Source organism: Trifolium pratense, linkage group LG3 (genome assembly GCF_020283565.1).
Source record: "Trifolium pratense cultivar HEN17-A07 linkage group LG3, ARS_RC_1.1, whole genome shotgun sequence".
Lineage (NCBI taxonomy): Eukaryota > Viridiplantae > Streptophyta > Magnoliopsida > Fabales > Fabaceae > Trifolium > Trifolium pratense.
Genome location: NC_060061.1, coordinates 20716780 through 20739505, shown reverse-complemented (window position 1 = coordinate 20739505; position 22726 = coordinate 20716780). Strand labels below are relative to the sequence as shown.

Below are 22726 nucleotides of genomic sequence, written 5' to 3'. Positions count from 1 at the left end.
ATAAATCCTTTAGTCCACATGCCATCATCAACTTAACGAAGAAGTCCTCTACACCCTGCAAGCTGCCCATTACCTTTACATGCTCTATCACAATTGAGTTTCACCCAACCATCATATGGCATCTTCCAGCCAATATACACAATATCCTTTTGATGTGGATTGATCTACAACTGATTTTGCGAACTTTCTTCAAATGCTCGGATGAAGTTTTGATATAGGTAGGAGTAGTTGGTCTTTGAAATCATTCTTCAAAAATTGTTTTGTTTCTCCAAATCCACAGACGCTAATAGGTAGTTGTGAAAATTGTTTGCCACATAGCCTCAAGAACTTCATTCCATCTTTTACTAAAGTTACTAAATACCCAATCCTTGCAATCAGGAAATGAAAAAAAACTAGTTACCCAATCCAATGGCACAAATCTAGACCATACCTCATATGCCGACGTGCAATCACGAAGTACGTGAAGGATTGTCTATCTGCATTTCACAACACAAGGGCATGTAAGAGATACACCCGTCCTCCACCTACTCCGGTGGTAGTTAGTAAGAATACAACCATGCCCACTAACCACATGAAAGTTTGAATTAGGGAGATATTACAGGAATTTTAAAGGGACACTGGGGAGATTTTAGGAAAAAATCTAGTAATCGACTATTAAATTTGAAATTCTGGTACACAGTAGACCAGTGTTGTCCACGATGTGCAGACACTTGTCGTAACACTTGTCTTAGCAGTAAGAACAATAAAACAGAGCATTAAAAACATATACTGAAAAGCATAAACGACACACATAATTGTTAACCCAGTTCAGCCTAACAGCCTAATCTGGGGGATACCAATCCAGGAGGAAATTCACTATCAACAGTATTAATTCAGAGCTAAACTCCCCCGTTTACAACTCCTCACTTAATCCCTACCCAATGACACTTCTACCTAGGAACTCCTAGATATGAGACCCCGTCTCACTCCCCTCAACCTTACAACCAGTAAGGATTTCAATAACAGCATAATGGAGACACTCTCCTTGACAAAGATGAAGACATACTTCAATAACATCACCACCTAGCCAACGACTAAGTTCACAATTTGGAGTTGCTTAAAAGCTTCCTCCAATTACAATACTCAACTCATTACCTATAGGTTTCTGAGTGAGGACATAGTGACCATCTCACAACCCGAGTGGTTCACTTTACACCAACTCTCCTAGAGAGTGGCTTAAAGACACGAAACCCTTAAAAGACTACATCTTTGATATTCTATTTTAGCTTCAAGTTTCGGTTAATAATAAGGGTTAGCAGCACCCTTTAAATAGCAGAGCCTCGTGGGCTTTTCATAATGCTTCAGCTCCAATAAATCTTCTAGATGCAAAATATATATTTTTACCAAATCTTTATTTGCATCAAATATTCCTCCCATAAATATATTTGTTGTAAATATATTTTAAAATTAAATCTTCTAATCTCTGGAAGCACAAAGATTTATTTGAAATAAATCTTTTATATTTTCTGCAGCAATCTTCACAAGATATATTTTTGAAACAAATATTATATTTTCTAAAAGTTATTTTATTCCTTTAGAAAATAGAACTAGGGTTCAGCTGCCTTCTGAAACACATTGATCACGTGCGCCTTGTTGAGTAAGAAACCACGAAACAATTCTTCAATCAAATCTTCGAAAGATTGAGTAGAAAATAAAAACGCTAGCTGGCGCGAACAATCAGACATACAAGTGTTGTTACATCTGTCGCAACACTTGGCGTAAGCACATATGTCTCAACACTTGGCTAAAAGATGTTTTTGCAAAATGTAGCCAACATACAAAAACCCAACAATCTCCCCCTTTGGCAAATTTTGGCTAAAACAATATTAGACCAGTATATAGAGAGATACAGTATTACCTTTCCTTCGAGTCAACATGATCACACAACTAGGAAAGAAAGTAACACATAGTAAGACTACTTCCAAGAGAGGTAAGTAGCATCAGAGGCATGCAATAGCAGGAATAAACACATATAGCCTCACAGAGCAGATAGAGAGAAATAAACTCTCATAGTGGATTCAAAGATAGGAGAAATAAACTCCTACAATCAGAGTACATCCATTCAACAAAAGATCACCAGGGAAAAATAAATTCCCACAAACATAGAACTAGGAAAAATAAATTCCCAGCCACCAGAGAATAAAGCCAAGATGTCTCAGCATCTGGCATCACACTTGTCACTTATTCATACTACCACTCCCCCTGAATTTGTGCATGACAGAGCACAAGCATACAATGTAATCAACCATAGGAACTACAATATCCTTGTAATAGCAGAAGCATTCAATCAGAGTGATTAACGCTTAATGGTTGTTGTAGACGCACATGTATGCATTCATAAATAAGCATGTACAAGTTACCCATATTTCTATGAATGTAACTAACTAAGTCACCCATATTGCTATGAATGTGACCCAAATCACCCATATTTCTATGATTGTGATCCTAAGCATAAAAGTCATCCATATTTCTATGATTATGACTAAGCACGATGAATCATCCATATTTCTATGACTATGATTATGATCATGCCCTATGCTACAAATTTAAATGCTTTTTGGAATTCTTGCAACACATCACACAGAGCTGAAGGTAACATTTACTCCACTCAGACATAGGCATAGAAGATTAACACATCAACAACATACACACCAGATGTCAGCACATCTGTCCACACATCACGCAGATAGATCTTACATATCACAGATCACTACTCCCCCTTTTTAGCCACAAATTCTGACAAATAAAGTCAGTGTGCATTAAACAAAAGAACAGAGACATAGAGGTACCATAGCAGTATCAGAAGTGCAAGTTACATAACAGAGAGAACTAAACTCTCACAAAAGAACCACATAGGGAGAAATAAACTCCCACATACCGAGAAAAATAAATTCTCACACATCAGATCAGGATATCTAGACATCAGGCATGACATCACACATCAGGAACATAACACTCCCATAACCATCAAGCACACTATCAGAGCATAAGCTAGCAGAACACATTATCAAGCTAGCTACACACTACTACTCCTCGTGAATAGCATTACTCCCCCTCAACACATGCATATATATAACTCACACTCCCCCTCAATACGACCATAGAAGCATAAGAATATCAATACGAGCATAGAAGCATAAGAACAACAACTTCACCAAATGTAAGAACACCGGTCCACACATTTGTCCACACACACACTACTCCCCCTTTTTGGTCATAATTTTGACAAACATCATACATATCAGAACATAGGGTAGCAGACAAACGCTTCAGAGTGCACACAATACATACCATAATGCACACAAAGGTGCTAGAAATCCAGGGCCTAGCCCACACAATATACGGAGAACATGCAAGCCTTTATCCACAATACCATAACCAAACTCCAACACATCACACAGAGCTGAAGGTAACATTTACTCCACTCAGACATAGGCCTAGAAGATTAACACATCAACAACATACACACCAGATGTCAGCACATCTGTCCACACATCACGCAGATAGATCTTACATATCACAGATCACTACAAGATACATCTGTATAACATGAAGATCATAAGTCATAAGGCATAAACTTATACCATCTTCATCACATCAACCTCCATAGTTAACACTCATAAAATAGACATTTTCCCCTTGTTTCCACAACATGACAAGAGCATGAGAAAACATTGTTCTTGGAAACAACATGTACCAACCGGCAGAGAAAACAATGTTAGGAACATGTGGTCCGACAAAAGAAATCTATAGTCAGAAGACAAAGACACTCCCTTTTTGGCTTTGGAGTGCTTCTGATCTTTCAACCTCAAAGAGTTGTCTCATAATACTCTTAGAGATTACACCCATAAAGGTTATTGGTAGCTTCACCATAAACGTTGTAGCTTGCTTCATAGTTAAAAATATACTTACCAAAAATCCAGCTTCTCATAGCATTATCTCTTTTAAAACACAAGTTTCTATTTCTAGACATTTTCTTCAAAATGAATAAAATATTCTCTAAGAGGACAGAAGAGATGTCAACTTTCTTCCTGTCAAGTGACATGATGCCCAGAACAACATCCTCAATATTTGGCTCATAGTCAACCACATTCTGGCATTTTGGTGACAGATGTTGTACACAATGTTGGAACACTTGAGATAACACGATGTTGAGACAGATGTTACAACATCTCATACCAGAACAGACAAGTTATTCAACACAGATGAGTATTATTCAGTTCCAATCTCAAGAGACATATACCAAAAGCATCTTCAACAATATATATATTGTCATCACATAAGAACATCAAACTAGAGGTTTCAGAAACAGGTCTGAAATAGTCACTTACCATAGTAGTAATCACCTTTGATCATCACATTATCGCATATGATCATAACACATCTGAACACATATAATACTTCTCAGCAGAATGCACATCCAAACAATCGTACCATGCTAGTTCTCTTTTTAGTCACACTTTGAGCTACAACTTTGGTCAAGTGGAAGATCATCAAGATCAGTTTCTTCTACCACATTCAAAACATCAATACTCCAAACCACCATTAGTTGATCTTCAACCTCATTAGATTGAGGACTCTCAGAACCATATAAGCATCAGTTTGGGGGATTGCAGAACAGGTTTCAACAACACTAACGAGTTGGTCCAGGATGTTTCAACATCCGATATGACATTAGACTTATGTTAGGTTCCTTTGGGGGACTCAACGACAACTTTAGTGAGGGATGACAAAGTGTCAGAACCAACAACCTTGGAAGATGACATATGCACAATTTCAACAACAATGTCATCAACAACAACAACATTCATACTAGATTGACAGTTTGAGAGGTACATCTGACAGATGTTCCAACACTACCCACAACATTTGAACTGACAAAATCTTTAACATGAGTAACAACATTTGATTCGACATTAGGGGTTTTGATAGGTTCAAGATACAAACATGTCATAGTATGAGATTCATTGACAACAACAAAAGGATCACCATTCCTACCATTACTTTTGGGATTCATCTTTCGTCTTTGTTCTCTATTAGCCAAGATATGACATTTACTCCCAAACACATGGAAATATTTAACATTTGGTTTTCTCCCCTTCCAAAGCTCATAGAGGATAGATGAGAACTCATGACTAATTCTTCAGAGGAGCAGAAGTTAGAAAATTTAGCAGTTTCAAATTCCTTCCGATGGTCACTTTTTGATCCTAATAATTATACCCTCCTTCTCTCTTTGGAGGCGTTTGACAAAGGTCTTTGAAGACATTAAAAGTATTTGATTTTTCTTTAATAAAATTTACCCATGTAAATCTGGAGGAATCATCAACAACTAAAAAGACATACTTTTTTCGACCAAGATTTCCAACTTGGATATGTCTCATCAAATCAGCAATCATCTATTTTCTGGTCATGAACCCAGAACTTTTCGTGCCAGATGTTGCAACATTATGTGAGACATTTGTCCCTTCAACTAGTCTATAGTGCAATGTGAGAGGAGATTCCCTCTTACAAACAACATCAGAGCTGATCAAAATACTTGGATGCTGATCAAGAATAATACTACAAAGCACAGTGGGAAATGTTGTTGGCATCTTCACAGCCAAAGACTTAGCATGCTCAGCTTCAGGTTCTCCACTCCTGCCTAAAAACTTATTAATCACAGCAGGTGAAAATTCAACACATCAACCCATGTAAAAAAGCCTTCATGAATTCTTTACTCAAAGGATCATCACAGTCTTCAGTTTCTTGAGAGCTCTACTAGACTCATTTAAGTCAGTTATCATTTGCTGCCTAGTGAGAGCACCAGCTTTTGCTGGACAGATGTACCAACACCTGCTGCAACATTTGTCCCTGCAAGCAGCCTTTGCTCAATATTCAGCTTTCCTTTTCTTTTACAAGGGACATCAGTGTCCACAAGAATATTTGGATGTTGGTCAATAACAATACCACACAGTAAAGTAGGAAATGCTATGGGTAGTTGTAGAGCAAAAGATTTAGCATGTTCCAAAGTGGCATAAAAGACATAAGCACCATAATCAAACCTGGCCTTAGTTCTAACAACATAAATGAACCTAGCCAATTCTTTGGCTACATTACTGGAATGAGTGGTAGGAACCCAATTAACAGCAGCAAATTGTTCTACAAATTTCATTATCTGTGACTTCCAGCTCAGCTACTTCCTCATCACTTCTTCCCAAAAATTTGTTAATTATGGAGGGAGAGAGATGAACACACTTGACTCTCACACAAACCTGCCTATACTCAGGGTTTTTAGGATCATCACAATTGTCACCAACATTCACTACAAATCCCCTTACCAGCTTATCAAAACAGTCACCTAGATCAGACACTGTTCTCATCAGACCTTCATTCCTTTCACACTTCTTCTGAATGTGTCACCAAATGTAGCTACACTTGTCTCCCTTTCAAAGTCTGATTTACTAGAAGGGGGTTCTTTCTTTTCAGACTCTTTTTCTTCTCCCCAGTAACAGATACATTATTACTCTTTGTCCTTGGTGGACCATAAAAAGGTGTCTTCCCAACAAATCTTGTCACCTTTCATGATTTAGATTTCTGGACAAGTGTATTGACAGTTGTCACATTTTTACCAGCCCTACTTCTGATTCTTCCTAAAACATTAGCACTAGGTGTCTTATCTAGTGACTTGTTACCAGCCACTATGTCATTCACAATGACAACATCAGGATCATCACCCACACTTTTGTCAACAGAAGGTTCTTTATCAGCAAACAAAGACCTAATACTCTCATCAGATTTAGAATAACCCATAACATTATTACCAGAGTTATTATCAGTCCTTACTACTACTGGAATTCTTTCTTGCTCAGTAGTATCCACCTGGTCAGGATTATCTTGATCATTCTTGCCTACACCAGTATCAGGTGCCACAAATGTATAAACATCTGACACAACATTAGTCTCAAGAACAGTTTCCTTGATATACTCATCAATACAGTAACTATTGACCTTAGTAGAAGCATCAACAACAGAATTAACATTTGCCGAAGAATTTAAATCATATTTCCCTTGATTAGCGTGCACCAGACAATGGAGAGAGAGATACAAGACATACCTACTTTCACTTCAACAAAAACACACACCAGAGGCATGCAGCAGCGTAATTGGGTTCACCGAGCCCACATAGCACATTGACAGACAGTAATAAATTCTCACAAAAGAACATATTAGATCGGGATGACTAGATTCATAGCATAACACATCCACAAACATCACGACAAAGACTAGCACTCTACTAATCAGAGCATGAGCTGCAAGATCACCAACTGGCTAACTATCCTCAAGATTTTTAGACACAATCTTCATACTCTCATCAGATTGAGAGTTCACAGTGATCAGCAGAATTATTACCAGTCATAATTATTTTTGTAGTATTCTCTTTCTCAGTAGTATTCATCTGGTAAGAAATATCTGAAACATTATGATCTATTATAGTTTCAGGTGCTGCAGATGTATCAAAAAATGTGGCAGTTGCAGGTGCCACAAATGTACCTACACTTGGTACAACATTTGTCTCAGGGATAGTTTACTTGAGAGTTTCACCAACACAATCACTTGTGGCCTTAGTGGAAGCACCAAAGTCACAATTAACAACAGCAGGGGGACACAAGAGGATCAACCATCAGTAGTTGATTAACCTTCAATACCAAATCATCCACACATGTTTGAACAACACTCTAACCCTTTTACTTAACAAGGACACATCTTGATCACTGTCCTTGCAGAATCACACTCTGTATCATGACCTTTTGAATAGGCAAGATGTCATGCTTAATAGGTGTGAAGTCACTCACAAACTCCAAAACTCCTTAGTTTGCTTAAAAGCTTGACTAAGATTCTGATTATCAGCCCTTTTCTCGAGTGACTTGCAATAGATAACTAAAGACAATTATCAGACCTCAGTATCTGACAATATTTTGCTGCCCTTACATCCACTACTAGTGGAATCAATAGTCATGCATTGCTAGAGCATACTATTAAAGAAAGATCAGAACCTCCACATTCTGATTCACATAGGCAGATAAGCTTCTTCTGACCATACAACTTGAGCACTCCTATGCATAATTCCAAGCACCTTACATGCCCAACTGTCATCCAACATGATTCTGCATAATCTGCAGGTCAGATGTACCAACATCTAGGAGCACATCAGTCCCCTTCTCAGGTACCATAATAAGAGATCCTTTATCAAAGCCACTGGAGGTTGGCTTGTAGGATTGGAAGCAAAAATAAATTGCTCATAACTACCTTCAGATCTCTCTTCAACAAACTCATGTATGAGTGCCTTTATGAGTGGACTTGAGATCACCCTCAAGTATCGTTGGCATCTCCTACAAGTTAGTTGAACCTCACCAGAGGAGAACAGAGTGTAGCACACTCAAAACCACCAGGAGTTTTCCCATCATATATGTATGCAGCGGAATTCAAACCAGAAAACTCCTCAACAAACTTCAGGCACACCATAATGACCTTTGCACAAACTCCACACTTCAGGTGCAACAGGCTAACATAGGTTTGAAAATAAATCAAACCATACAGCAGCTCAACACCAAAGCTACACACCTTGCCATGAATAGTCCATCCCCCACTTCTAGGGACCATTCAGACAAATATGAACTTCTTCAAGTCCAAACAACTTTTCAGTATTCCTTACTTGTTCATAACTAGAAAGTATCTTCCCTAGGATCTCACCCAGATACAGAACAGGATGCCTGCTCTGATACCAATTGAAATTCTGGTACACAGTAGACAAGTGTTGTCCACGATGTGCAGACACTTGTCGTAACACTTGTCTTAGCAGTAAGAACAATAAAACAGAGCATTAAAAACATATACTGAAAAGCATAAACGACACACATAATTGTTAACCCAGTTCAGCCTAACAGCCTAATCTGGGGGATACCAATCCAGGAGGAAATTCACTATCAGCAGTATTAATTCAGAGCTAAACTCCCCCGTTTACAACTCCTCACTTAATCTCTACCCAATGACACTTCTACCTAGGAACTCCTAGATATGAGACCCCGTCTCACTCCCCTCAACCTTACAACCAGTAAGGATTTCAATAACAGCATAATGGAGACACTCTCCTTGACAAAGATGAAGACATACTTCAATAACATCACCACCTAGCCAACGACTAAGTTCACAATTTGGAGTTGCTTAAAAGCTTCCTCCAATTACAATACTCAACTCATTACCTATAGGTTTCTGAGTGAGGACATAGTGACCATCTCACAACCCGAGTGGTTCACTTTACACCAACTCTCCTAGAGAGTGGCTTAAAGACACGAAACCCTCAAAAGACTACATCTTTGATATTCTATTTTAGCTTCAAGTTTCGGTTAATAATAAGGGTTAACAGCACCCTTTAAATAGCAGAGCCTCGTGGGCTTTTCATAATGCTTCAGCTCCAATAAATCTTCTAGATGCAAAATATATATTTTTACCAAATCTTTATTTGCATCAAATATTCCTCCCATAAATATATTTGTTGTAAATATATTTTAAAATTAAGGGTAAATAGTGTTATACCCCCCTGCAAAATAGACGAGTTTTGCGTTACCCCCCCTGCAAAATATTTTTTTGAGATTACCCCCCTGCAATGTCAAGATTCTTTGCGTTACCCCCCTGGCTTAACAAGTGGGCATATGACATGGAAGAATCTTGACGTGGCATGACACGTGGAAATTAATTTATTTTTTATTTATTTTTAATTGCCAACTCATTAATTAATGTGGGTTTTTAATTAAAAAAATGGAAAAAAAAACTTAAAAGTTGTTATATTTTTATGAACTTACTTAAAAGAAAGTTTTGTTTTTTTTTTTGACTAAAAGTTGTTATTATATATAAAAAAAAAATCTTATATATATATATATATATATATATATATATATATATATATATATATATATATATATATATATATATATATATATAATAACTAAAAATAGAGTAACCAAAAAAAAATGAAGATGAAAAAAAACTAATAATAATAATAGTAACCAAAAAACTAATAATAATAATAATAATAATAATAATAATATATAATAACAGTAATAATAATAGTAATATATAATAATAGTAATAATAATAATAATATATAATAATATATAATAATAATATATAATAATAATAATAATAGTAACCAAAAAACTAATAATAATAATAATAATAATAATAGAGTAATCAAAAAAAAAAAAAAACTGCAGTCACATATTTTAACTAATATAACCAAAAAAAAAACTGCAATCACATATTTTAACTAATAATAATATTAGTTATTATTATTATTATTATTATTAGTTTTTTGGTTACTATTATTATTATTAGTTTTTTTCATCTTCGTTTTTTTTTTGGTTACTCTATTATTAGTTATTATATATATATATATATAAGAATTTATTTTATATATATAATAACAACTTTTAGTCAAAAAAAAAAACAAAACTTTCTTTTAAGTAAGTTCATAAAAATATAACAACTTTTAAGTTTTTTTTTCATTTTTTTAATTAAAACCCCACATTAATTAATGAGTTGGCAATTAAAAATAAATAAAAAATAAATTAATTTCCACGTGTCATGCCACGTCAAGATTCTTCCATGTCATATGCCCACTTGTTAAGCCAGGGGAGTAACGCAAAGAATCTTGACATTGCAGGGGGGTAATCTCAAAAAAATATTTTGCAGGGGGGGTAACGCAAAACTCGCCTATTTTGCAGGGGGGTATAACACTATTTACCCTAAAATTAAATCTTCTAATCTTCTGGAAGCACAAAGATTTATTTGAAATAAATCTTTTATATTTTCTGCAGCAATCTTCACAAGATATATTTTTGAAACAAATATTATATTTTCTAAAAGTTATTTTATTCCTTTAGAAAATAGAACTAGGGTTCAGCTGCCTTCTGAAACACATTGATCACGTGCGCCTTGTTGAGTAAGAAACCACGAAACAATTCTTCAATCAAATCTTCGAAAGATTGAGTAGAAAATAAAAACGCTAGCTGGCGCGAACAATCAGACATACAAGTGTTGTTACATCTGTCGCAACACTTGGCGTAAGCACATATGTCTCAACACTTGGCTAAAAGATGTTTTTGCAAAATGTAGCCAACATACAAAAACCCAACAAAATTAGTCCACTCAAATTGACATCGGAGAAAATTGAACCTGAAACCTTAAGGAAGAGTACACTCCCAAGTCCCAAGTCAGTACTACCACCAAACCCACCCAAGTGGGTTGGTCACTTATAATTGAATTTGATTAAATTAGGTGTCTTTCTCGTATCAATCGATCTTTATAAAATTGTCCAATTATATACGTACAATTCAATTGGTAGCTGCAAGTACATTGATATATAAAAGTCTGAATTCGAATTTAGGATTCTCAATCCGTGTCAATAGTTCTTTTAAATTAATTTTATGAGTTTAATTGTTATGCACCGTCAGTGTAAATTTTTTTTGCACATACATCAAATGACGCGTTGCCACATCATTTAATGAATGTGACACAACATGTGTTTTTAATTACCATACATGATGTGTCGATATATTATTGGACGCATGTGCAAAATAACTTTAGACTGACGGTGCATATAAATTAAATTCTAATTTTATATTTCTTTATACAAATTCATAAAAATAAACGAAAAATTTATGATAGTTAAATTACATTATATATTTAAGAGTCAAAATTCAAACTTAAAAAGTTAAAATACTACTTATTCTCTTATTAAAAAAAATACTAGTCCCTAAACTACTTAAAAAAATAACTATGCTTATTTATCTTAAGAGATAATTTTAATAACTAAATATACTTGAAAAGAAAATAAAAAATAAACCAAGGAACCGGTCTACAAAATTACAAATACTAAAAAAAAAAACAAATACTAAAAAAAAAACAAATACTTACAGACAGCATATCAAACAAAAAAAAAAACCGAATGAAGGAAGTAAAATTTGCTTTTATATTTTAACCACAACCCTAATCCTAATCCACTTTCTCTTTCTCCCTCACAACAAAACATTCATTCTCTCTTCTCTTCTCTCCTAGGGTTTCTTCTTCGATCCAAATTTTTCACAGACGAACGTCTCTTCTAGGGTTTTCCAATCGCAATGCCGCTTCCTGCGAAACCAACGAGGCCACTACATGAAACCGGCAGAGATTCAGATGAATCGTCGACCCCTTCAAACAACCTATGGGTTGGAAATCTAACGCCGGACGTTAGAGATTCCGATCTGATGGATCTATTCGCTCAATACGGCGCTCTCGATAGCGTTACCTCTTATTCCGCTCGCAGTTACGCTTTCGTGTTCTTCAAACGTATCGAAGATGCAAAAGCCGCTAAAAACGCTCTTCAAGGATTCTCTTTTCGAGGCAATTCATTGAAAATTGAATTTGCTAGACCGGTTTGTTCTCACCTTTGCGCTCTCTTAATTTTCAATTTTTCTAAGGATTCATGTATTATTATTAATATTTTTTATTCTAATCTAATTGATTTTTTTTTTCAACAATTCGATTATTCTAATCTTTACTTGCGTTCAATGTTTACGGTTATTTTTTTTTTCTTTTTCAATTTTCATCGTTTCGATTTGCCTGCGAAATTGCTCTGCATGCTTCTCGTTGTTAAAATCAAATCCCTAGTTTATGCGATTTTTCGTCTTTGTTCATGCGGTTAATTTGTGCGAAGGTTAAGCACGTTTAGTCAAAATTGCGTTAGCGGCGAATAATTAGGGTTCGTTAATCACGACTGGATTCGAATCCAATAGGGATGTATGTTTATTTGATTTAAATTTAATTAAAATATAAAAATTAACATGTTGATTAATTTAGAATTCATTATTAGTAAACAAATTTCACAATTTCAGAAGAATATTTTCAATTTAGGGGCGAATATTTGATTCTGGAATTTGGATTTTGGTAAAGTCGTTGGAATTTAGCAATTTAAATCTTATCCTGTCATATTTAATTAATAATAAATCATCGATAAAATCCTTCACATCTCAACGTAATCGGTAAAGCTTGTTTTATGATTGGTTTAATCTGGATATCTTACTCATCTCATCCCGATCGAGTGGCAAATTCTTCTGAAGAGTTACGGTACGGTTACCGGCACATGTGTGCGGTTTAAGATCGAACTCAGAACATGATTAAATTAAAAAACACGAATTACCTAATTTTATTGAACTTGATAAAACCGTTCGGACAATGGATTAGGCCTTAATTGTGTACATTGACGTCAGAATTATGCAGAAATCAATTTGTGCCATGTACAAACGCAACCTAGATGATGATCAATCAATTCGGCAATTTCTGCATTATGATGAATCTTCTATATTTAGTAATATTAGTACTATTTAATACAGCTAAAAAAAGGGTTGGTGTGACCGCAGTTAGAAATCATGTGAATCTTTGTCGGTAACTTACATGTAAATTGTCAAACACCGTCAGCGAAGTCATTCTACGAATCTTGTCGGTAACTTACATGAAAGTACCGTACTGTATAGTTGGACATGAACCCAGATTAAGAGCAGCGATAGTAACTTTTCTTTTTTTATATACCATAAAGGTAAAACTAATGTAAACAGGGTTTAACGCCAAAAACCGTGCTTTATTTCTCTTCTAACCCTCAAGCTTCTCAATTTAATTGGCAAAAAAAAATCTGTCTTGTAACCAAGTCAGCCTTTAAGAAAGAAAAAAAATTAGACCCCTGATTTGATTAATAGGAACGGGTCATGTAGATTCCAGAGTGCGTTTTTTAAAAAATAAATGAATTTCTAGATTTAGACAAAAACATATAATGCAGAGCTTAGGCAATAATGCTTTTTGAGGTCTGTGGAATTGCAGTAAATATGTCTTATCTGATGAAATGAAATTGAGGACGTGAAATTGCTTCTTATATGATGCCAAGGTTTACGAAACCAAGGGCTAAGTTTCATCTATCTGCATAAGAACATGCGTTATTGGAAAAATTTGAACTATCCATGTCACAACCATCAAAATCAATCCTAGACTTTCAAAACCATATATCCTGAATAAAAGTACAGTAAAAGATAAATAAAAATAGCACCGACTATTCAACTATGAACAACAATTAAGCTTAAGTATCGTGAACTGTGTGTAGTAATACGAAACCTAGATAGCAGCCTGAAATCTAATTATAACGGACCCCGTTTTCTTTTAAAAGTCTTGTTTTAGTCAGTAGTTTTAAGTAGAAGGTGCCTTAGATTTCCGAACAGGAGCAAGATATTATTTCTTTTTTTTGGGAATGATTTGTTGAGCTGGAAATACGTTACATAAGTAATACAAGATTACCAGTTACAATAAAAAAAAATAAAAAACTCAATTGTATAATAACTATAGGCACTGTACAGAGTCAGTGTATAAACAAGGAATTCTAGTTCTCAAGTTTGTCTTATTGTTTTCAGTTTTAATCCTGTACCACAAATGTGGATTCCACAGAAATTAATTTCTTTTACAATGTCATACACATAATGCATTTAATGAAGAAGTGACTTGACTTCCTTTTTCTACTTGATTATTACAACAACAGAAACCATAGCCTTTTTACACTAGGTGGAGCTGCCCATATCGATCAATGATCTCCTTTTTCTACCAAATTTATTTATTTATTTATTTCTTCTTGGCCACCTCCAATATGAATCTCTTTTCATCTGTTTAACTGCTAAATTCAAAGTGAGGACCTGTCGAAATTAAGAAGTGATGGTTTCCTTTGAATAGCTTGAATCCAAAAATACAATTTGCCTTTAGTAGTAGCGTATTATTTTCATTGTAACGTGTTTCTCTTTAGAAATATCTGAATGAAGATGCTAAGATATATATATTTCTTCTAATCTGTGTTTAACCAAAAAATTGCTGTTATTTCCAGGCAAGGCCATGTAAACAACTTTGGGTCGGTGGCATTAGCCCAGCTGTTACAAAGGAAGACTTGGAAGCTGACTTCCGTAAATTTGGTAAAATTGAGGATTACAAGTTCATCAGAGAAAGAAATACTGCATGTGTTGAATTTTTCAATTTGGACGATGCTATTCAGGCAATGAAAATCATGAATGGAAAACGTATCGGTGGGGAAAATATTCGTGTCGACTTCCTCCGGTCAAATTCTACAAAAAAAGTAAGTTTGTACTTCTGATTTGGTTATTGTTCTTCAAATTGTTGTTCTTCAACTTATGTAATTAGTTACTTATTGTACTAGAAACATCCTGATGTCTCATGGTAGGATCTATAATTACAATTAGGCTACTGGGCTGTGGTTCTTTGGAAATGACTAATACATGAATGCTATATCTTGCATTTATAAATAATTCATATATGAGTGAACTACCTTATTGTGAAGCTTTTTGCATTTTAAAATGGACTTAGTGTTTTAGATGTGTTACAATTGATGTTTTCTAGAAATCAGTGGATTCCGTATTAGGTAATGATTCTGAACATAGAAGAAAAATGATGTTCATTGAGAGGAACCTCTATTTGTCAGGCATTTGAGAGAGCTGGAACTTTCCCTCCCTAATTTCAATTTGAGTACTGATGACTAGCCTCTCCAATCTTCCCTCTCTATTATTTTTATTCTATCATATTTTCTCACTCTAACCAAGTCTCTATTGTGTTATTCCACTAGCCAAGAGGATTACCTAACATTAAGTTGTTTCTTTTTTTTTCATGTAATTTTTACTCGTGTATTTTTCATCTCTCTAATATTGAGTTTTCTGATTTCTGTAGGAACAATTGCTTGATTATGGGCAGTTTCAAGGAAAAAGCTCGGGGCCTACTGATTCCTATTCTGGACAAAAAAGGCCACTGGTGAGAATACTTTGCAATTTGCATCTAATTGGACGTTTCTTGTGCATTAGTCTTGTTCACCTGTCTGTCATTGCCTTGTTGGGTGTAATGTGTTGGCATTTGGAAGACCATGCATTATTAAGACTTGCATGCACCTACTTGTATAATGACTGATGTTTTCTTTACGCTGGTATCTTGAATTTTATTAGTTTTTCTTATAATTACTTGTTCTTGTGTCAACAGAATTCACAGCCTCTAATGGGGAGGAAGGGTGATGGTCAACCCAGTAATATTTTGTGGATCGGTTATCCTCCCAATGTTCAGATTGATGAGCAAATGCTCCACAATGCCATGATTCTATTTGGTGAAATTGAGAGAATAAAGAGTTTTCCTTCAAGGAATTATTCATTTGTTGAATTTAGAAGTGTTGATGAAGCCCGACGTGCAAAAGAGGGCCTTCAAGGACGCCTCTTCAATGATCCTCGCATAACAATTAATTTTTCAAACGGTGACCAGGCGCATGGCAAAGATTACCCTGGCTTTTATCCTGGAAGTAATGGGCCAAGACCTGATTTATTCCTAAATGAGCACTCATATCGACCGTTACAAATGGATTTATTCGGTCATAATCGTCCTATGGTTCCGAATAATTTTCCTGGCCATTTGCCAACTGGCGGTATTGTTGGTCCAAACATACAAATGCGGCCTTTTGGTCCTCAAAGTGGTCATGAATCTATTGTTTCTGGCCCTGAGTTTAATGAGAATAGTACAATACACAAATTTCAGGATGGTAGCTCGGCAAATAAGAATGGTCCAAACTGGAAAAGACCATCTCCTCCTGCACCAGGGTTGCTTTCTTCTCCTGTACCAGGTGCTAGGCTTCCTGCAAGATCAGCCTCTGGTGCATGGGATGTACTTGACATAAACCATAACCCTAGAGATTCTAAGCGCTCTAGGATAGATGGTGCATTACCTAATGATGATCCTTATGGTGGAAGGGGCATCCTTGGACCAGCAAAAGGAGTACCGGGTTCTGTCCAACCTGGTGGTCTTGATCATATATGGCGTGGACTTATTGCTAAAGGAGGAACGCCTGTTTGTCGTGCTAGATGCGTGCCTGTTGGGAAAGGGATCGGGACAGAGCTGTGAGTATAATTTTATCTGTACTTGATGTTTCAACTTAAATTTTTTAAACATGAAAGAGGACTTTTTCTTCCAATAAGTTTCTTTCTGCTGACTTCTTTTGCATTTTACCCCCCCTCATTGGTGGAAAAGTCACTTGTAACAAATGGTATTTCATTAGCATTAATTAAGGAAAATATGTAGGCTTTATGACTTTTATTCGTTTGTGCTTCATGCTAGCTTTTCTAGTATAAGTGTGTTCTTCGGTATATCATCAGGAAGAATGCTGTTGTATTGCTCCTTTTTCTTTTTGTTTTGTAAAAGAAACAGTTTTTTTTCTGGTAAATAAATTAACTGACAAGCTCTTTTTTTTCTTTCTCAAATATAATTGCCCTTTTGTTTTTTGAAATGGGCCCATTTACTTTTTCCTTGAAAACTGTCATTCCATAGTATTCAAAAGGTATACCTGTCTTTAGGATCTTGTTTAGAGGCTGTATTGAAATTTGTTTTGTTCATGTATTGCAGTCCTGAAGTTGTTGATTGCTCAGCTAGAACGGGATTGGACACACTTGAAAAACACTATGCTGAAGCTATTGATTTTGAGATTGTTTTCTTTCTGCCTGATAGTGAAGAGGATTTTGCTTCATACACTGAATTCCTACGCTACCTTGGTGCAAAATATCGTGCCGGTGTTGCCAAGTTTATTGATGGTACAACTTTATTCTTGGTACCTCCTTCTGATTTCCTGACAAAAGTTTTGAAAGTCACTGGACCTGAACGTCTATATGGCGTTGTTCTCAAGTTTGCACCAGTACCAAGTGGTGCCCCCGTGCACCAACCACCGCATTTGCCTGCACCGTCAAATCAATATATGCAACAGAGGCCTCCTTCACAGGCTGAATATGATATGAATCCTGCAAAGGAGGAACAAGTTTTGCCCATGGATTACAACAGAATGTTGCATGAGGATTCTAAGCTTCCTGCTAAACAAGTATATCCACCTACAGGTGGGCCTCCTTCAGTTCAGGCTGCAGCTCCGGATTATGCTCCAAACACTGCTGCTTCTGGGTCTCAATCTAGAGTTGCACTGACTCCTGAGCTTATTGCGACTTTAGCTACTTTTCTTCCTACGAATGCACAATCATCTGCTACTGATGGTGCCATGTCAGCTGTAGGCTCCTCAACTGCGAAGCCTCCATTCCCTCATGTGGCACCTAATGATGCGAACCAATCTCAATTATGGAAACAGGATCATCAAATTGCAGATCAATCCATTCATCCACCTCAGCAGTTTAGGAATATGTATAACAGTCATAATGCTCATTATCAACCTTATCCGCCAGCATCAGCTCCTGGTCACACAGCTCAAGTCTTTTCTGGCAGTTCTCATATTCAAGACAATGCTGTTAGCCAGCAACAGCAAGGAGTTGTTTCATCCAGACACATGTCTAATTTTGTGACACCTAATCAAAGTGGACAGGTAGCTGCATCCTCCCATTTCAGTCATCAGTATCAGGCGGATGTTCCCCCCAATACTCAGAAAGGCTATGGTGTGGTGCCGGGAAGTGATTCCTCTGTTTTATACAATTCTCAGGCTTTTCAGCAACCTAATAGTAACTCCCAGCTTTTCCAGCAACCCAATAATTCTATTGCCTTATCTAGTCAAGTTAACAGTGCTAATCCTCAGCATCAACCTGCCATGCAATATGCTGCAGACCAAATAAACTCAAACCCTCACATTCAGCAGAATCCTGCCTTTGGAGCTGCTCAAGGCACCCCAGAATTAGACTCTGATAAGAACCAGAGATACCAGTCAACATTACAATTTGCTGCCAATCTTCTACTCCAAATACAGCAGCAGCAGCAGCAGCAAACACAAGGAGGACATCAACAATGAGAATTGTTTTCTGTAGGTAACATCCCATATTTAATTCTTTTGAATGAATGATATCCTTTATATATCATCCCTGATAATCACTTACCTAACATGATTTTTTACCATAATAGAAATTCTGACCATATTTATATTCTTCTCCCAAATACTTTTTATGTTGGAAAAATTTAACTGTATTGCATGTAACTTTCTGGTTACATACCTTCAATGCAATTGTTGGTTTAAAAATAACTAATAATATTCCCATGTCTACATTCCTAGGAATTAGTAGAAACGTTGAAACAAACACACCCTTGGTTTGCATCTTTTCACTTAATTTTCCCAAATTAATATTTCTATGGTACCATCCTTTGTAAAACAAGTATACCTGCTTATTTTGTGCTGTCAGATATTCTATTCAATATCATCTTATTTGTTAGGCTTTATGTTTCATCACATGCTCTGTTCATTTTCTTTTAGATGTACGTGATATTGTCTCTTTGTTTTTATTATTTCTGTAGTTTACCTTGATTGAATGTGTTCATAGATAACCATATTGTGACATAAATTCTTGGCATCTTGAGTCTTGAACACAGCTCTACTGCACATGCATAATAACTTTTGCTTCTAAGTTTTGTATCCCATTATTTTTAAATTCTAGGCTGTGATCTCTCTCCCCTTTTTTCTTCCTCTTTGGAAGGTAGTTTTTAGGGTTGGAAATCCAATCACCCTCTTACTGTGAGGTGTAATTTCCACTTTGTAAGGACTAAGGATCATTAATGTGCTTATAAAGATGATATGAAGATAGATTGCTCTGATTAAATTTGTATATTTTAAATTACCATTGTTTATTACCTTCCCATCTAACCTAACCATAACAACCAAAGAATTGGTTGACTGAACCACCCAACGAATACGTCACCGCATTACATTGTGGATTCCCTCTAAATTACCCATATTTCCTTCGTTATTACGACTCCAATATTGAGAATTGAAAATTACAAATTCAACTTAGGGGTATGACAGGTTTAATAATTTGAAGATTATTACCCCAAGATCTTAATACCCATTGAAATTTATAGCAACTACTACGAATCTGATTTCCTAACGAGTTTTCCAACTTGTTTTAGAGATGTTTTCAATTGGTGTAGTTGATTTTGAAACTCACGGGACCCCTTTTAACGGCAGTTTTTAAATTTAAGGACATTTCTACAATATTCACGTGGTTAGTCTCATTATTGGAATATCTCGAATGTGTGAAATTACCTCTTGCCTCCTAATATAAAGGCCAAATTAAGTTAACAAGACTAGAACCTATCCTTAGGAAAAGTCAGCCCTGGATACCGTTATTAGCTTTTCATAAAAATGCTTTAAAACTTGGGAATTTAATCAGATTTATTCAATTAGGCTTTGTTTGAGGAGACATTGGTACAAAATATAGTTGGTGGTGTACTTAAAAGTACACTACAGGTGAAAATTCAACATGACAATAATGATCAACTGCTGTAAAATGTTATTGAATCAAATGTAGTAGTACATATTTAGGTAAAACTGCTTTACATAATTGTACATATTATGCTTTCCCTTTAAAAATTAACAGAGCCAGTATAAACAGACTTGATAAAACTTAGAAAATACAATTGCGCTTGACAGTACTAATAATATTTAACTCAATACAACTGCTCGTCATGTTTGTGTTTATTCAGTCTTTTCAATTACTTCTTGTTAAGTATCAATCAAACGCACTCCTCATGCAAATGATGCATGCCTGGAACATTGCTTTACTGCCTTCTCCTTGATCAAATAGTGTCAGAAGAAAAATAAAACCCGTTCTTTTGAAGTTATTTCCGATATTTTTAATGCTGCATTCGTCGTTAGTAATCATGCGAATTTAAAACAGGAATACATTAAGCGTGTTTTTGAGGTTAAACTAGATACATGCAGATAATGTTGGTAATATTCTTCCATCACAACATGCCTCATGAGCTGTTGGGATTGAAGAGCAATACTAATAGTATCCATAAATGGACAAGGTTTTCCTGAGTTTAGTGCTGCTGGGTATTTGGTCTTTACTGTTGCTCTGCCGTGTAAAGTTTGGATTTGGACGGAGTAATGTTCAATCAGACCTATGTGACTGCACTATAGTCAGTCATATATGGACCGTTCATTATATGGTTTAGATTTAACATAAACTAATATCCAAATTTAAAATCTGCACCATCCAATCGTGATTGGATGGTCTATATGTGCTGACAATAGGTAGTCAAACTGCATCGAATTCAAATCCGTAAATTTTATATGTATCCAATGACTCCTTTATAACACTTGAAATGATAACTTGAAAATTTATTTATTTAACCTTAAAAGAAATGAATCGTTAATTTTACTGTCAACCAAGGAAGAACCAGTGTTGTGCAAATTTGAATATTTCTCAATGTGAAGCGTGCATAAGAAATACACCTGCTTGGTCGTGTATTGATGTCTTATTAAGATTTCGTTACTAAGTTATATATACAAATCATATGTTAAGTCACCCATGTATTCAAATTGGACCTTCTAGTTAATGGTATCATTTTGTTTAATGTCCACATTGTGTTGGTAGCATTAGAAACTTTAGAATCGATGGTTTTCTTCAGTTGGTAATGTATTAATTAGATTCTACCATCTCTAAAAAATGAGTAAACCTAACTATGGGCAAAATAGTCAATTTATAATGATTCTGCGTTTCAACATAATCATCTAATTCATCAATTTTTTTACATTGTTTTATGGTAAAATAGTTTCTTCAAGTAACGAGATTTTTCTTATAACTATTGTTGACAGGTTTGCAAAAAATCATCGTATCCGAAACTTGTTTATTTTGTACTCAATGGTTGCGTAGGCAATAATGGCCGTGGTTAGTGAGACGCTTGTAGGACTTGCGACAAAGGTGACGATGATATGACGAATTGGCGTGGATTTCTTCTATAAATTATTTTCATAAAAGGATCTTTAGTCTCTTCCTTCGTAACATATGTTCTATGTACAAACTATAAAATTGTAAGGTTGGATTTTGATTTGTCTTCAATATGCATAGCTTTTTTCCTGTTCAAACTTGTATCTTGCGAAAACGAATCGCGACCGACTGCGATTCTCCAATTGCATGTTTGAATTGAAATTGTAAGGTTGGATTTTGATTTTGTTTCTATTCAATATGCATAATTTTTTCCCTTTGACAAATTTAAATCGGATGAATAATTTTGTGCTCGTGTGTAGATCATTTTTTATAAGATTACAAATTTAATAAAATAAAGTCTTAAAAGAAATAAAATAAAAATTTATAACGTTATTTGTTATGTGAAATAAATGAAGTAATATAAATTATAATGTGATTTGGTTATTGTTGGTTATATTCAGTTTAACACTGTAGTTCTTGAAGCAGTGGAGCAAATTGTTTCCCGTATCTATTTACATAATTTATGACAATGAAGTTACATTGATAGTGATATTGACATCGTTTTTTATGACATGCAACAACCGACATAAATCATAAAGCTTAAGAAAAAAAATGGGAAAAAAATAATTTGCACAATAAATGAAGTTTCATATTTCATGACACGCAATAACCAACACCATGATTTTAACCTTTTTTTTTTTTTGGTAGAGCCCATGATTTTAACTTTAGTATATGATGATAAAGTTTTTTTTAGTATTTATCATGTGATTCATGGGAAAATGGGAGTTCGATAATTCAGAGTTCGGCACAGAATAAATGGTCAAAAATTGTTTTCATCATGAATCGAATTCAGGTTTTACCGAACGATTTATTTTAGGGGGATTCATTAACTTATTTTTTATTAATTTGCGAAAGAA

At 35.2% G+C, this 22726-nt stretch overlaps 1 protein-coding gene across 2 annotated transcripts; it reads left to right on the top strand.

Annotated features, from left to right (window-relative positions):
- Positions 1 to 12020: 12020 nt before the first annotated feature.
- On the top strand, positions 12021 to 22093 carry LOC123914092 (flowering time control protein FPA). 2 transcript variants are annotated; one of them, XM_045965087.1, is made up of 6 exons: positions 12021 to 12488; positions 14969 to 15214; positions 15820 to 15900; positions 16123 to 17024; positions 17527 to 18910; positions 21698 to 22093. In XM_045965087.1, exons 1-5 carry the CDS (start codon positions 12195 to 12197, stop codon positions 18896 to 18898), a joined length of 2895 nt encoding a protein of 964 aa, XP_045821043.1. In that variant the 5' UTR covers positions 12021 to 12194; the 3' UTR covers positions 18899 to 18910; positions 21698 to 22093. The 2 variants fall into 2 exon arrangements, with proteins under 2 accessions (XP_045821043.1, XP_045821042.1); XM_045965086.1 differs by having other exon boundaries at positions 12030 to 12488; positions 17527 to 18914.
- Positions 22094 to 22726: the final 633 nt, after the last annotated feature.